General features: G+C 32.5%; 1 protein-coding gene across 1 annotated transcript; it reads left to right on the top strand.

Annotated features, from left to right (window-relative positions):
- The first annotated feature begins 1210 nt into the window (after positions 1 to 1210).
- Positions 1211 to 2232, top strand: LOC111921713 (uncharacterized). The gene is made up of 2 exons (XM_023917295.3): positions 1211 to 1660; positions 1775 to 2232. Exons 1-2 carry the CDS (start codon positions 1492 to 1494, stop codon positions 2029 to 2031), a joined length of 426 nt encoding a protein of 141 aa, XP_023773063.1. The 5' UTR covers positions 1211 to 1491; the 3' UTR covers positions 2032 to 2232.
- Positions 2233 to 16894: the final 14662 nt, after the last annotated feature.

The following is a 16894-nucleotide window of genomic DNA, read 5'->3' as shown; positions in this document are numbered from 1 at the left end:
AATTATCCAATCCCTTAATTATCTATAAGAAATATTTCAGATCCTCCTAAGATCCTTCCCAAAACCATCCAAGCCCTGGAAGGTTCTGGAATTCATATAATATATTAACAAATCATTTATTATTATTTATTAATCATATAATAAATTAATAAATTAACTTCTCTCTCCAAATGTTATTGTACACAATTAATAGTTATGATGAACCCAAAAATAACTTTGCTTCTAATCAAGTGTATACCAATTTAGTTATAATCTTAACCATCTTAATCTAATAGAACCGGTTTCTAAAGTCTGGACAACTAGTGAGGCATCATGGATTTGGTAGAGTTATGGCGTGTATGTTATTAAATTACAAAATAACCTTGATTGGTAAATATTTTCAAAATTATACCTATTTAATAAAAAAAATTGGTCAAAAATTCATAAACAGTATAACTAAATCACTATCATATTTAGTTATCTCTACGTCATTATGTTTTGTACAAACTTTATCTGATGTTTTTAGAAATTTTTAGTTTTTAGTTTAAAAGGAAATCAAAATTGTTTGTTTTTTTTAAAGAGAAGAAATCAAAATTGTTTTTGTTTTATAACATGAACTTCTAACTTTTATTTTAAATAATAAATTTTAAAGAATTAATCTATTTTAAAAATCTTTTAGGAACTTTTTAACTTTTAGTTTTATTTAATTTTGTATATTTAAAACCTAATAATTACTTTTATCAAATTTTTCTTTATAAATAAAAACTACAATTTCGTGTATCTGGCCCTGAGTTTCCAAATTACCAATTAGTTTTATACCCATATAATTATTGAGAAAATTTATAACTCTTATATAGTATATCACAATGGCCCTTTTTAAATAATTACATTTGTTATTATTTTATTATTATTATTTCTATGATGTAAAGACATCTATGAGCTTCTAGCTATGAATTGAGAAAATTTATAAATCTTATATACTATATCACAATGACCTTTTTTTAAATAATTACATTCTTATTATTTATTTTTTTATTTTTATGATGTAAAGACATCTATGAGTTTCTAGCTATCAATTTTCAGATAACATGCCCGTTTAATTATTCAGAGAATTTATAATTCTTATCTAGTATGTCACAATAATCTGTTGTAAATAATTATATTATTATTATTTTTCTTATTCTTATGGTGCGAAGGTGAAGTTGTTGTCTTCTTTAAAAGGGTTTCTATTTGAACCAATCATTCAATGCTTTTTCTTCACTTGTTCAAAGAAAAGTTCACACCCCATTTTCAAGAACCAACCAACCCAACAATATAATATTTCCCCTTTTGTTCAAACTATCCATCCCCTATTTCTTGAATAATACACACACTCATACACACATTCATACTCCAAGTTTCTTGATCATGCCTTCTTCTTTTTCCCTCATTCCCACAACAAAAGCTTGAAATTTTCTCATACCCGTTTCTTTAATCTTCCAAATTTGCAAGAATTAACCAAAAACAAAGATCATGTCATCAATCTTGGCTTCAAATGGGATGGTGTTAGCCACCGCCATGGCCGCCGTCTCCGGCACCGTCCTCCTCCTCGCCTTCCGCCTCCAGAAACAACCCTCCACCGCCGCCGTCACTACCGTCCAATTCTCAATCATCCCTCACCCAAGACCCTGTATCTCCTCAGGTTTCTTTCTTTCACAAGTTTCTTGTCGATTTTCTTGAATTTTGGTCTGGTCAAACTTATCCGTTGACTATCTTTTTCTCTCTCTCTAACCTTTTTTTTTAACTTACTTTGCAGATGGGAAGAAGAGAGAGAAAAAGCACAAGAAAGTACACTTTGCAGAGGATGTCATGGAACCCAGTGGAAATGGAGAAGAGTTTAGAAGAAGGCTTCAAAGTAAGAATCTTTCTCAAAACCGGTGTTATTCGTCAAATTTGAAAGATGAAGGGGCTCAAAAGAAAATAGTAAAAAACGAGGGTATTCCAGCAAATCGGATGGCCCTGTACTCTGGAATTCTCAGAGATCGTGGTCTTCATCGTGGTTCTTACTGCTAATCGACTTTTGACTTATTTTTACAGTTTAGTCACTTCTCAATGTAAATTATTTAGTTTCAACCCCTCATCTTACACGGAACTGCAAATTGCACCTCCTTTAGTTCTAATTACTTTCTTCTTTTGATTACGATAGCCGTTTGTATTTATCTTGTACTATCTTGTACAAATTGAAATGAAAATTGAATATTTTGTATGGTCGAATTGGGAGTGGTACGCATGAATAAATGGGTAAATGAGTAATGAGTAATGAGTAATGATATTCTAATATTGTTATTTATATAAAGTTTTTATTTCTTTTAAACCGAATAAATAAAGTTGGAATGAGATTAAATAATTTTTTTATTTTTACATTCAATAAACAAATTTCGCAAACTCAATGTTAGGATAAAAAACGAAAGAAAAACCATAAATTATACATGGTGTTTGTTTTTTTTTTTTTTTTTAGTTTTTAGTTTTTTTTTTTAAATCTTTTTGACCTTGTATGTTTGTGGGGAAAAGATATTTAAAGAAAATATTTTTTGTTTTTCAAAAAACATAAAAATATTGTTTTGATTTTTTTTTCCAATAGACTAAAATAATAACTTCTAATTTTAGAATATATTTTTTAAATTCTATTAAGAATATCATATTTTTTTATCCACTATCACCATAGTATCATTTTCTCAACCACGACCATCCCTGTCGTCTTCAAGAACACCATCATTCTTTTTTATAGAAGGCTTTAAAAAACAAATAATTTTTTTTAAAAAAAATAAGTACATTATAAAATAAAAATAAATAAATAAACTTAAATACATTTTACTTCATTCAAAGCAAACATTACCATAATTTTTTTAATATATTAAGTTATTTTTTTTCAATTCAACCCAATAAATCTATTTAAATTAAGTTAAAAACAATCATATATACATGAAGATGTCTAGACTAAATGTTTATTCCATTAGATTCATTAAGTAAAGGAACAACTCTTAAAAAGTCTTTTAAACCAACACATATAGGTTTGGAATTTTTGTTAAACGTGTTTTCTTTAGTTTTTCCTTTTTGAAAAATATTTTTCGGAATTAATAAGAAACATGAGGGTTATTTTGTAAACAAGTACCACAAGTCACAAGATTAAGAGTGTGTTTAACAAAACTAGCAAGTAGCTGAAAGCTGGATACGTTCTCTTTAGGTGATATAACTTTTAGATTTAGAGCGTTTTTTTAACTAAACGCTAAAAACGTGTAGCGCTAAACGAGACATTTGTTCAAAACAGAACGTTTATCAACCGTCAAAAGTTAGAAACTTTCAAACGCTATATGCCCACACCCCCTACGCCTTGAAATATAAAATTCAAACTTCACACCCCCTACGTCTTGAAATATAAAGTTCAAACTTGACGAATACGCTATCTTGAAATTTAAAGTCCGAACATTATGGCTCCATAAGACTAGGTCTTTTCAAGTATTGAAAGGATATACCTACTATCTTGCGAACATGATATATATATATATATATATATATATATATATATATATATATATATATATATATATATATATATATATATATATATATAGAGAGAGAGAGAGAGAGAGAGAGACCTCGCGTAAAGGCTCGAGGCCAACTTAGTACCATGCTTATTTGTTCATTAATATCAGATACTTGCTTAGTTTTGCAATTTTATGGCATTTAACACACTAATAACCTGTTAGTCGGTTGCCCTCACCAAATGAGATACATACGTGGCCTCTTTTGCTTACTAGGATAAAATGGTTAACAACCCTTGGTCAAAACAACTTCCACGGTATATGACCCCTTTCTCCCAACAAAATGTGATACCTCAGTTCTTGTACGCTTGAATGACAACATTAAAAACAAAATCAAGCGTCACTGGAGTTTGAAGACGCAAGAGTATAGGCTTAATCAGATGCAAATGTGGTGATGTACATGTTTATGTCTCACGTACATCAGACAACCCAGATAGAAGGTTTCGTGGATGCCCTAATTATCAGATAAATATGTTATATTTATTTCTCCTGCCATCACCCTTTTTTCATGAAAAAATTTCTCTATTTTTTAAAAAGGTGGTTGTGGTTATTTCAAATGGTTTGATGTTGAAGAATTTAGGGGTTCTAACAAGCAACTGTAGCACCTAGAGCAGATAGATAGATAGATAGATAGATAGATAGATAGATAGATAGATAGATAGATAGATAGATAAATAGATAGATAGATAGATATAGACGTTCACATCGTTGAGTTTGATTATAAGACTGCTAGTGCCTATATTGTTATGTCTTATTTCAGTAGTGATATAGATGTAATTTAGTTTTAACTTCACAAGTTTGGAGTTGAATGGTTATGATATAATATTTAGCTTCTTTGAATGGTAATGAAGTTGTTGTGTATATGATGGATTCTATTGAATTTCTAATCAAATAATTTTGAATAGTAATGAAGTTGTTGTCTATATTTAGCTTGTTTAAATGGTTATGGTCTAAATGATTAGGGAAATGGTGTTGTGTGAATGGTAATGCAGTAAATTGGAAGTACAATGCCTATTTAGTAATGGTAATCCGAAATTGTAAAAAGGAAAGGAATACATTCTTTATGTCCTAACCAATGCACATTGTCTATTTACTATGAGATTAACACCAACATGACATAAATTAAAGAAATTAAAAATAAACTATCATAAACACATTGATCATAACATAATAAGATGGTGTGTTCACTTCATTAGGTTTGTTCACATATCACTAACATGTACGATCCATCCAATTATACCCAAAAGCCTAGAAAGGTTCGCAAAAAAGGCAACCTACATGGTAACATAGAACAAATGGATATATGTTGCATTTAGTGAGTGAAATATGTAAATATTTACCAAAAATGGCTACATGTGCTCATGTATACCCTCCCCACTATACCTCTAATGTACTTAACCCACTACTCTAAACTAACTGGATTAGTAGTAGATGAACCACCACTATTTTTGTCAAACACTTGCTTCTTAAGCTTTTGCAAAATGAACCTTTCAGAGGGTTTCCTCCTCTTTCTGAGTTTGGGGACATCATCAATGTTGGATTAGGTGTCTAAACCAATAACTAAATTAGTAAAATCTTGAATTATTAGCAAAGTCCTTTTGGGTTGCCCTCAAACCTAGTAACGGACTGGAATGCTATTTGGAGAGAGTGGCTTAGTTATTAATTTATTATATGATTAATAAATTAAATAGAAATCAAAATAAATAATTTATTAATATATTTTAAGAATAATATATTAATTATAAATAATATTATTTAATTAAGAATTAATCGGAAATTAATTCGAATTAATTTTCGGATTAATTGGATTAATTAAAAGTTGAAAGACTAAAGGTTACAATGCTCAAAAATTAAACATTGACCAATTCTAGAACCTCCCATGAGGAGGGGGTGAATTCTAGAATGGTTATAGGGGGTTTTCTTGGGCAATAAAGAAGTGTAGGAGTCCTTAAGGAGCAAGAAAATAGGATAAGGCTTATCCAAGGAAACTGCCTTATGTATATCATCCCCAATCATCTATATAAACCCTCTTAAGGTTTCATATTTTCGATGGTCATTATTCCTAAGAGAAAACCGAAAATCCTTCCTCTCCTCCTCTCTCCTCTTTAGCCTCCAACTTGCTAGGGTTTGGGTGTGAGTCATTATAGGCATGAGACTTCTAGTGCTTGCTTTCTAAAGACTTACAAGGAAGGATTACTAGTTTATTTACTATAATAAACATAAGATATGTATTTTCTAATAACCCTTTAGTGATTTCCGAAAATAGAAATGTAATTCTAGGGTTCTTGATATTTAATAGTTGTTTGCAAATAATAGTGAGAACATGCATCCTTTTAGGGTGCATGTGAACTTAGGATTTATATTTTTCTGCCAAAAATTAGTTTTTGTAACATATAAAACCCATCAGCGGTATCAGAACCATTATTCTCATTGATGTTGCACAAAGTTGAATATATCAAAATTAGGTTTATAGAAAGTAAACCTTAAAGAGGCAAATTTTAAAATCTTCTAAGGTTCTTGACCCTAGCATCCACCCTATATTTTTGAAATTTGCAAGGGTTTTAGAAACCCTAGCCCCCTTGCCTAATTTTTGAAATTTAAGGATCCACTCTAGGGCTTGCCTTGTTTCCTTATTTGTTATTTTAAGAGCTTTACAATTTGAACAATTAAACTTAGTAAACCCTAACCCTTTTTCAAAAAATAGAAGGCTTGGGATAGGGATTAAATTGAATTATTTTATTAATCGTTTAATTGTAAATAATTATTTGATCCATACTAATTAAGTTAAATTAATTAATTGGTTAATTAAAAGATAAAGATTAAATCAAAATTGTTTATTTTTAAATTAAATTAATTTTATATTAATTTTGAAAAATTTAAAATTAAACCTAGTATTTTAGAAAAGCTTTAAAATACACCTTATATATAGTAGTAAAAGTTTAATGTATTATATGTATAAGAAAAGTCAGTCAAATCGCTAGTACGCCTCATTCACAAAACCATGCTATAAAGAGTGTATAAGGAAGTGGCCTATGAAATGGTTGTTGAATGAGTGTCCACTCTCACCCACTGCTCTCCTGTGTGGTGCAGGGTCGTTAGCCGAACGGATTTGATAGGACATAATCTTATTAATAAGTATAATGATATAAAGTAACTAAACTATTTTTAAAATCCCACTCTTTGTTACTTTAGAAAAAATGTGAAAAGTATGTTAATCCATGAAAAACACACATCATGCTTTATATGTCTTTAGTGGAGTGTGTGTCGTTAACCGACACACTAATAGGGACTATAAAGAGATATGATCGGCATATCAAGAATTATCGATTTTGATGGAGCGTGTGTGGTTAACCGGCATATCAATGTGAGATGATAAATGACATTGAGGTTTCCAAGCGGGTTTGCATGGTCATTCACATCTCGTTTGTGATCCTCGACATCTCAATCACAAAAGTGAGAGCATAATTTGAGATTAAACATGCCATCGATAGATTCAAAAAATCTCAAAAGATCTAGGAGTTTAATAAGATTCAAATTGCTAAAAGCATTACCTACCTAAAATAGATTCGAATTTGACTACGACATCCCTCTTGAAAGTCCGAATCGAAAATGTAGATCCTAGCCTTAATTTAAAATTTATGGGTTAATAATTGAGGATTAAAATCAACTAACTTGAATTCTCGGTTCTCCTGTTATAGATGCCAGGTCAAGACAATAATGGTCTTCCTCATTCCTTTGGAAATGGTTTTCCTCTTCATTTTGAAGATGATCTTCCACTTTCTAATCAAGGTGAAAATGCTTTCTCTTCATTGGGAAATGGTGGAATTAGACATCATGCTTCTTTAACTCTATCACCTCCTCCTCCAATAACTCTTCCAGTGTCGCATTTTCCTTGAGTTGAAAGATACGAAACTACTCAAGCCCTATTGGCATGTAGACATCAGTATGGAGATTATGTGTGTACATATGTTCTGGAAATGAAATCGTACATTGACAAGTTGGATAGAATGAATGTCATTTTCCCAAGGGAGAAAGCCACTGATTTGGTTCTTTCTTTCGCTTCCAAAGTCATATGAACAGTTCCTTAAGAACTTTCATATGATGAACATTGACATGACCCTAATTGAGTTGACCCAATTGTTGATTTTTTATGAAGCATAAATGCTTAAGAGCACATCTAAAGCAAAGGTGCTTAAAAGTTCTGATTCCAAAGTTTCTCTAGACATTGGCAGCGGTGACAATTGTGGTCTAGAAAATATTTCTCTTCCCAATGGAAAGGGGTTGGCCAATGTCAAAAAGTTTGATAATATGGTAAAGAAAAAGGATAGTTCTGAGATAGTTCCATGTGTTAACCCTAAAGATTCCATTTATTCCTTTTTCAAGTTGAAGGGAAATTATTTGAGAAGCTGCCCAAAATACCTGAAAGATCTCAGAGAGTGAAGTCATGTTGTGTGACTCTGCTTCAGGTATATCCATTATCTAACTCCATTATTTTAACAAGTTCCTATTCATGTACTCTTAATACATGATGTGATGATCACATTTTGATGTTATTGTAGGATCTAAGAGAAAGAAGGAAGCTTAAGCAAAGTGAGCTAAATTTGATTGTGAGAGGTGGACTTCGATCACATGGTTCGAAGATCAGAATTTGGAGCTACTACTAAGGAGTTAGGATAATTTAATAAATTGTTATTAGTCTTAGGAGATATCTAGAAACATGCTTTTTCATTTTATGCATTGTAAGGATAAGTTCCAAATTTTCGTTTGTTTTCAATAAAAAGTGAAATTTTGGTTTTATCTGGTTGCCTTATTGTAACATACACATTTTGAAATCATGCTTTTGTAATAAATAAAATTGTGAAATACTATGAGAAATTGAGTGTTGAGTTCTAACATATAGTTTTTACTAGAAATGAAGTAAAACTATGTTTAGAATCACTCATAAAATATTGGAAGTCTTATGAGATTCCAATTAAAAGCCAAATAGTGAAATTTAGCGAAAATATAAAATTTGAAATAAGTAAAATTTTATTATTGAAAGTTGTAAATAATCTCGTTAGAAACTTGTAGGTGAAAACCTCGTCGAAATCCAAGTTATAACGAAGAAATTATGACCAATCGAAGATTCGCGACAAAACCGACACGGCGCCGAATGACGTAAAAAGTGAGTTTTTTGATAAACTACTTTTTATCCTTAGTAATCTAAATGAAAGTCGTAGTATTCATTAAACCGATAAATTCGATAAAAAGAACGCCAAAATTTGACTTCATATGAGGAAGTTATGATTTTTCGAAGTTTCAGCTTAGCAGTAGACAGCTAAAAACTCGAATTTTAGATCGAGTGATTTTTAGCCAACACAACCTAAATGAGAATTGAAGATCTCATCATTAGTAGTACAACGGTAAAAAGTCTGACGAAAACGGATGCCGGATGAAGAAGTTATGAATTTTTAACGGATTTTCCTGTCCCGGTCTGTTAAAAATATAATAATAATAATTAATTTAAAATTAGCCGACGAATTCTAAACGAAAGTTGTAGAGCATAATTTTAGCTACGCGTGCATATAAAGAACGTCAAAAACGGAGTTCGTATGTGAAAGATATGAATTTTTGAATTTATTAAATAAAAATAAATGAAAAATCAAAATCTTATCCGAGGCCATACGCCCCGCGTACACGAGGCTACACCCAGCGTACCTCGCACGTACCTGGACCGGAGACAGCCATGTCTACCGTCTTCGCATGGTCGCCACATAGAAGCCACGTCCGAGGCCCAAATTCTGAGCTGGTGACACCTCGCGTACGCCCAGCGTACTCTGAGGCTTCGGCCAACTATAAAAGGGACACGAGGCAGCCCGGTTTTGTTTGGAAACTTTCACTCTTTTACACCCTATACTCTATATTTAGCCCACTTTTAACCAATCGAAGTCCCGGTATCAATCCCGACACCCGAAGCAAGTCCCGGCGCCCCGAAGATCCCGAGAAAATTATATTTTAAGTCGAAACTCTGCCCGAGTAAAGTCCGGTTTTCAACTAAAAACCCCGGTTTCGTCGCCAAAAAAGTCATATTTAAAGCCGAAGTGTTGCCCAAATTACTATTTTGACCCCTGGTTAATTCAAGGTGAGTTCAATATATAGGAACAATTGTATGTTATGTGTTATATGTGCTATGTGCTTTTCAGTGCCATTATTCCAGGTTATTTTCCCTTGTTATTTTATTCGCTATTTTTATAGCAAAAGTAATACCTTTGACCATGTGATCAGTGAAAGGACTTAGATTCATATTGGTACTGGTACGTAGCCTCTGGCCATGTAGAGCATGTCTCCGTAAGAGAATGACTACTATTCTATGGCATTGGCAAATGGTTAGACAGGGCTATAAGCCTGAAATCTACCAAGATGTTAATCAAAAATCTTATGTCTTCTGTGCCATTTGGGCCAAAGCTTTATTGATGTATATCAACTATGGAAATTTTTATGTCTCATTGATTGTATATCTTTGAATCAAGTCATTGAATAATATGGAAAGCTTAACACATGATTCACATATGCCTTTTTTTTGTTCCTTGTTTCTCTTTGCTTCTGCCATATTTAAGTATATATATGGCATAACGTTATATTGTATCTATTATTGAACTCACTAAGCATCACCGCTTACCCTATCGATGTTTAACAATTTCAGGTGATAAGTAACCAGTATGATCTTATACTGTTGAAAGATTTAGAATAGTTTGTAATAATACTTTTGTACTTCAGTTTATGTTTGTATAAATTACAATATCCTGGGTAGTTATGTATTATATAATATTTTGTAATAGTCGGTTTGTATCCAGTAGTCTGTAACCTCTTTATCAATGTAATATATTGCTTTTATGAATATGCAAATAGCATGTTTTGGAGTAATAATATTGTGAAGTATGAAAGTTTGAGTCTTTCAAAAATACGAAAGTTGAGGTCTTTCACTTATTCTTATTTCCTTGCAATGGTATTTATGAAAGTGTTCATTATGAAAAGGAATTCTCATCACCATGTTTCCATTGGACAGAAAGTTGAAGTCATACAATTCGAATTGTGTGATGTATGAGAATCTTAGTAATTAAAAGATTATGACTAATTCATTGATTATATGTTTATGTGATTCAAGTGAAGGACTAATGCATCTAGTACATATTTATATGGACTCTTTAGACCCACCACAAAGGAAGATAACTTTATTTGTCATGATTTATTGATGTTTCAATAAATATTGTTGTGTTTATAAGATTAAGTGTAATATTTTGAAAAGGTTTTCAAAGAATAGCAGATCGAATAGAAGAATCTATTAGGCAGAAAGATAAAAGTTTCTCCAATTTTAAAGGAAATGATCATCTTAATGATTGTGGAACTATATCACAATTGATCCTCGAAGAACATCTTAGTGCAATTGTATGACTAAGAAGAGGAATTGGAAATGGTTCAATCAAGAGATGAGTCATACTTCGTTTCCAATCAAGTTTTAGAGCCATGCTCTAGTTACTGCAAATCGTATCTAGAAACTCATTCAACCTAATAAGGTTTATAACACATCTTGAAATGTGGAGTAATAATGTTTTCTTACTCTAGCACGTTTAGAATTGGAATTGTGATGTTTTCATCAAAACAAAAGATAAACTGATACCAATTATATGAAGTGTTTTCTTTTCGTGAATCCACACAAACTTTTGAATATTTTCTTTAGCTCATCAAGGATTATTCCTTAAGAGAAAACTCATATGTCAATAATTAAGTGGAGCCTTATTGATCCTGAGAGTTTCAGGTGTCAATCGACAATAAACCTTTTAGTTATCACTAGCACACGACCTGCGGTTGATAACCAGTCGTGTTTGATTGAGACATCCTTATTTATATGCACCTTCCAGTTGAGTTGGCAATGCTTATGAGTTGTATGTCTTTCATTTAACTGCAAAAGCAAAGCATGTTGGTCAGTGAAAGTACATTGATCAATATAGGTGAGCTGCTAACAACACGGAAGCACTGGTAGGCCCTTATGCTACAAGAGGACAAACCATTTAGAATAGCAAAGTTCATTCCATGAAGGAAAGCTAAATTTGAATTTGGTTTTGTCCTAAACCTTGTCTTATGATTGTAGGTTGGAAATGATATATTCACATGGATGGGTACATATGCACCACAAAATCTAGGTGGCAAAGTTTTCGCTATAATTCATGAGAATAATTATGAAGAAACACTTTTGCTAGTAGGTTTTAAAGGGTCTGGTAAAGATCAATATGGATATTGGTTGTGTTAATTTCATTCTCAAATTCACAATATGATTACGACATCCCTCTTCATATTTTGAATTGTGAGAAATGGAAAGGAATTGTTTAAACTTTCAAAGACTTATAGTTATAAGTTATGAAACGGTTTAAACACACACATATGCTATCCAATGAAGGTGTATAAGCTTAAAAAGTCTAGTTGCCGACTTATGCTAGAAGTCCAGTTGATTTTAAACACACACATATGCTAGAAGTCCAGTTGATTTTTAGGTACATGTCAGAGCTAGTGGGAGCATAACTGTTCGTAAGGAACTAAGTTCTCAATTTGCGAAATTCAGAACTAGGGAATTGTTTTGCTATGATATATTTAAGGGAAAGGGAACTCATACTTTGTTTCGAATCTAAAGGATTAGATCATATAGTTTAATAGAACTTAAATATCATGTTGAAATGGTTTAATATAGGAAATTCCATATATGAAAATATTTTACCAAGAGATTGAACATATCTGATATAATGAATCGAGTCCCATATGTTTCAAATATGGGATTGATTACATATGTTGTAATATTCACTTATTCTGATTTTTCCAAATTCCTTGAGAATTGAGAGGAAAAGGATTAGAATTTTTGTGTGACTATAGTTGTTAAAACAATTGTCGAGAACATTATGAGGTTTACTAAAGATTGGTTGCTTGTGGATAATTAGGAGTATGGTATTATTTTGGATGGACCATAGTGACATGATTATGGATTGAGATGATTCTTGATCAGAATTGATGGTCATATGGGAATATGGAAATGTTTCCATAATGGGAGTTGATTATTAAATCTACATGTGAGTTGGAAACTTTAATGCAAGAGAAGTCTTCAAGGAGTGTACCTTGAATTTAAACCCTCATTATCATGGAATTATTTCTAGTAACAAAGTTCCAATGGAATGTTCTGTAATATCGTTCGCTTAGTCTCTATAAATTAGAATCCTCGACATCACAGAAGGTCAATGTATGTAAGATTGGAATTCCAATACATTTTTTGTCAGTGAAAAGAATTTGGGATTGTGAAATGAGCATCATTGGAACAATGTCCAGTCGATCTGTTCACAAAGGAAGGACCATATAGAGGCATAGTATGCATGCTCATAACATGGCATAACTGATGTTATTTAATTCAAGTGATTAATTGATTACTTGAAACATTATGCAATAAATAAACTCATAATTATGATGGTGATTAAATAGTTGAGATTATTTATATTCAATAAGTTTAAGACCATAGTTAATTGGTTTTATATTATGTTTCACTTTGCATGTTTTACTTCCTGAATAATTTGATTATTCAAATTCCACAGTCGCTCATACTTTTGGAAGTAAGTAGTGAATTAACGTTGTCATGAGTCGAATTGTAGATTGTCTATGGAGATTATACATTACAATTGTTGGTACAATATTCATGAGTACTTAGAAAATGGAGATTTTGAGTATTGGATAAACCCACGCCCAGAGAATTACTTCATGGATTTTATCACGAGTAATTCTAAAACAATAATATCTTATATTCTTGAAATAGAGATATATGACATGTAATTTGCAAGTTGGTTGTGCATTGGTGTTGTGTAAACATATCAGTAACGTCATGTTCTAAAACGTAGTGTCATGTACGAATTGGTGAGTAAAAGATACAAGCATATGAACCGAAGTTTATTCATTCCTTTTGGCTTGATAGGAAAAGCGATATCTTTGGTCCCCTCAATGATTTAACTTCGACATCTGAAGTGTTTGGCCAAGCCTGAACTAAATTGATGTGTTCAATTAGTAGTCTGAATTCAGTCGTCATAAATCGGGAATTCGAGAAACAAAATCTTGGACTATGAGATTGATTCTAATCCATGTCTCATGTCCATGCGATATCTCATAGAATGAAGGAATATTTGATCACTTATCTAAAGGACAAATATATGATCAGATCAGAGTTCGGCAGATGCTTTGGAAAGCACCCATTTGCTGTTTAATTTAGAAGTTATACCTATAGTTTAGATTTAGACTTATCCAAGTGGGAGACTGTTGAATTAGGTGTCTAAGCCAATAACTAAATTAATATAATCTTGAATTATTAGCAAAGTCATTTTGGGTTGCCCTCAAACCTAGTAACAGACTCGAATGCTATTTCGAGAGAGAGAGACGATTTATTAATTTATTATAAGATTAATAAATTAATTGGAAATGAAAATAAATAATTTATTAATATATTATGAGAATAATATATTAATCATAAATAGTATTATTTAATTAAGAATTAATCAGAAATTAACTGGAATTAATTTTAGGATTAATTGGATTAATTAAAAGTGGAAATACTAAAGGTGACGATGTTTAAAATTTAAATATTGACTAATTTTAGAACCTCCCATGAGGAGGGTATGGATTCTAGAATGGTTATAGGGGTTTTCTTGGGCAATAAGGAAGCCTAGGAGCAAGGTTCTAAATGGCGTGAGGCGTGGCGTGGCGGCAAGGTCAAGCCTCAAGCTTAACGAGCCATGGCGAGCCATGGCGTTTTTCAAGGCATGATGTAAGGCGGCGATTTTGTATTAATTTAAAATTATATTACCACATAAATATAAATTTATATTAAATATAACTACTTTTTATAAGTGTTAGATCAATAACTAGTAACAAAAAATTAACGAAAACCACTATACATGTATCTCCGATTAGAAAAGACATAACAAAGAGCACAAAAGCGTGTCTCAAACGAAAAAACACGCGCCATAACACATCATAACGCGCCATGGCGTGCCATATCACGCCTTGCCACGCGCCACGCCTAACAGCAACGTTATGAGGCTTTTCGTAACGGCGGAGCCACGCCTCACGCCATGGCGCGTCTTTTAGAACATTGCCTAGGAGTCATTAAGGAGCAAGAAAAATGGATAATGCTTATCCAAGGAAACTACCTGATCTATAGCATCCCTAGTCACCTATATAAACCTAAAGGTCATATTTTGACAACCATTATTCCTAAGAGAAAACCGAAAATCCTTCCCCTCCTCCTCTCTCTTCTTTAGCCTCCAACTTGATAGGGTTTGGATGTGGCTATTAGAGGCACGAGACTTCTGGTGCTTGCTTTTTAAAGACCTCCAAGGAAGGATTACTAGTTTATTTACTATAATAAACATAATGTATGTATTTTCTAATAACTCTTTAGTGATTTTCAAAAATAGCAATGTAGTTCTAGGGTTCTTGATATTCAACAGTTGTTTGCAAATCATTGTGAGAACATAGATCCTTTAGGGTGCATGTAAACTTAAGGTTTATGTTTTTTTGCCAAAAAATAGTTTTTGTAACATATAACACCCATTACTCAAGACCTTCATTGATACCCAAATTTACCGTATCCTTTCCCTTTTGTTATTTAACATTAGAACCACCATGAACATCATCAATAACACCATCATTCATCATTATCATATGGATGACCTTGTACCTCATTCAGATCATGATATCCATATTTATATAAATGTGTTAAATTGGATAACAAAAAATTAAAAAAAAAAACAAAAAAAATCTTATCAGCTCAACTGGTGGTATGTTATCCAATTCTAATTGTATCACTCTTATACCTTTAATTTCTTCCAAGATTTATCCAGCTTCTAGGAGCATTGGAACATCCTTACATTAATCAACACATTCTCTAGAAGGACGTCATCGTCTTTTCCCTCATTAAACTCAACTTGAGTGCCCTTATTTCATCAGCCATGCTTACATTTCTTAAATTCTTGTCATTAAGTACAACATTGTGACATCCCCAAAATCACGGCCAGAAAAGACCGGTTTGTTTATGCTTTGTTTAAAAATCAGAGTTACATTTTAAATGAAAGTGTTGCGGAATTTGTCCCAAAAAAAAATATGATAAAGATTTATCAAAAGCATTTCCATAGAAATGTATTTCATTAAAAGACCCGGGATGTCATGTTCATACAGATCAAAAGCATAAACAGTACAATATAAGCCTTACTACATTATTTCATATCTACAGGCCTATATCCGTAATCCCTCGTCCAAAACATCATATCTATGCTCATGCGCCACTACCTGTAATACATAAAACTGAGTGGGTCAGGCTTGGGAGCCTGGTGAGCACATAGGGTTTTCAACCCACAATAAATAAGTTTATTAATTTCATCAATCAACAATAACCCAATTACCTGTTCCCGTTATCCTCACTTTACGTCCCTAAACACCTATCATAAGGGACCTAGCCTAAGGATCATCATCGGGACGGACACTACTACTAAGGGGATTCCTCAGCAATAAATGTCCTAAAGGCAACCATGTGGGGGATGGAGTACACCGGTGAACACGTCGTTCACAAACACCTACAGGTTGCGAGCCTGCTAGTGATTCCACTGGACTGTCTAGAAGAGTCCGTGGTCGTCATCCATACTCCGCTAGATGACAAAAACAACAACATCAACATCGAGGCCTCTCATCATTTTATCACACATCAGCTATTACATCTACCCATGTTTTACCCCAACATTTTCGTAGATATAAAATACATATACAGTTTAAATCATTGAAAACATGTATAACAACGTTCATCTAGCATAAATAGCAAGTATTCAGATAATATGCACACATAGCACGTAATTTATATAAAATACTTCATATCTATGTGTAAGTTGAAAGTAACTATGCACTCACCTGAAAGGTGGTGACTCAGCACTCGGACGGCGCTTCGATACTCTCAAAACGATATTCCTTCGATAAAACCTAGTATCGGTACCACTAGGGTTTAGTTTAACGATAACCGCGACAAATTAATTAGTCCGAGTATTATTAAGCGTTAATAATACTCATAATAATAGCCCAAGTACTTATTATAAGTTCCTAATAACGTTACTATATTAAAACATAAGCTAAACTAAAGTTAGGGTAGGTATAGCTCACTTACAGCGGGTTTTCTCGAAAACCGGGCTTCGATGGAGCAGCGTTCCCGAGCCGAAAGGCTCTTTTCTCGAAACTCCGGGAGCCTCGGGGCTTCCTTCCGGTGCTAGGGGGTTTACCTAGGCTTTAGG

Source organism: Lactuca sativa, chromosome 5 (genome assembly GCF_002870075.4).
Source record: "Lactuca sativa cultivar Salinas chromosome 5, Lsat_Salinas_v11, whole genome shotgun sequence".
NCBI lineage: Eukaryota > Viridiplantae > Streptophyta > Magnoliopsida > Asterales > Asteraceae > Lactuca > Lactuca sativa.
The sequence above is the reverse complement of the archived record's forward strand: the minus strand, read 5'-3'. Positions and strand labels throughout refer to the sequence as shown.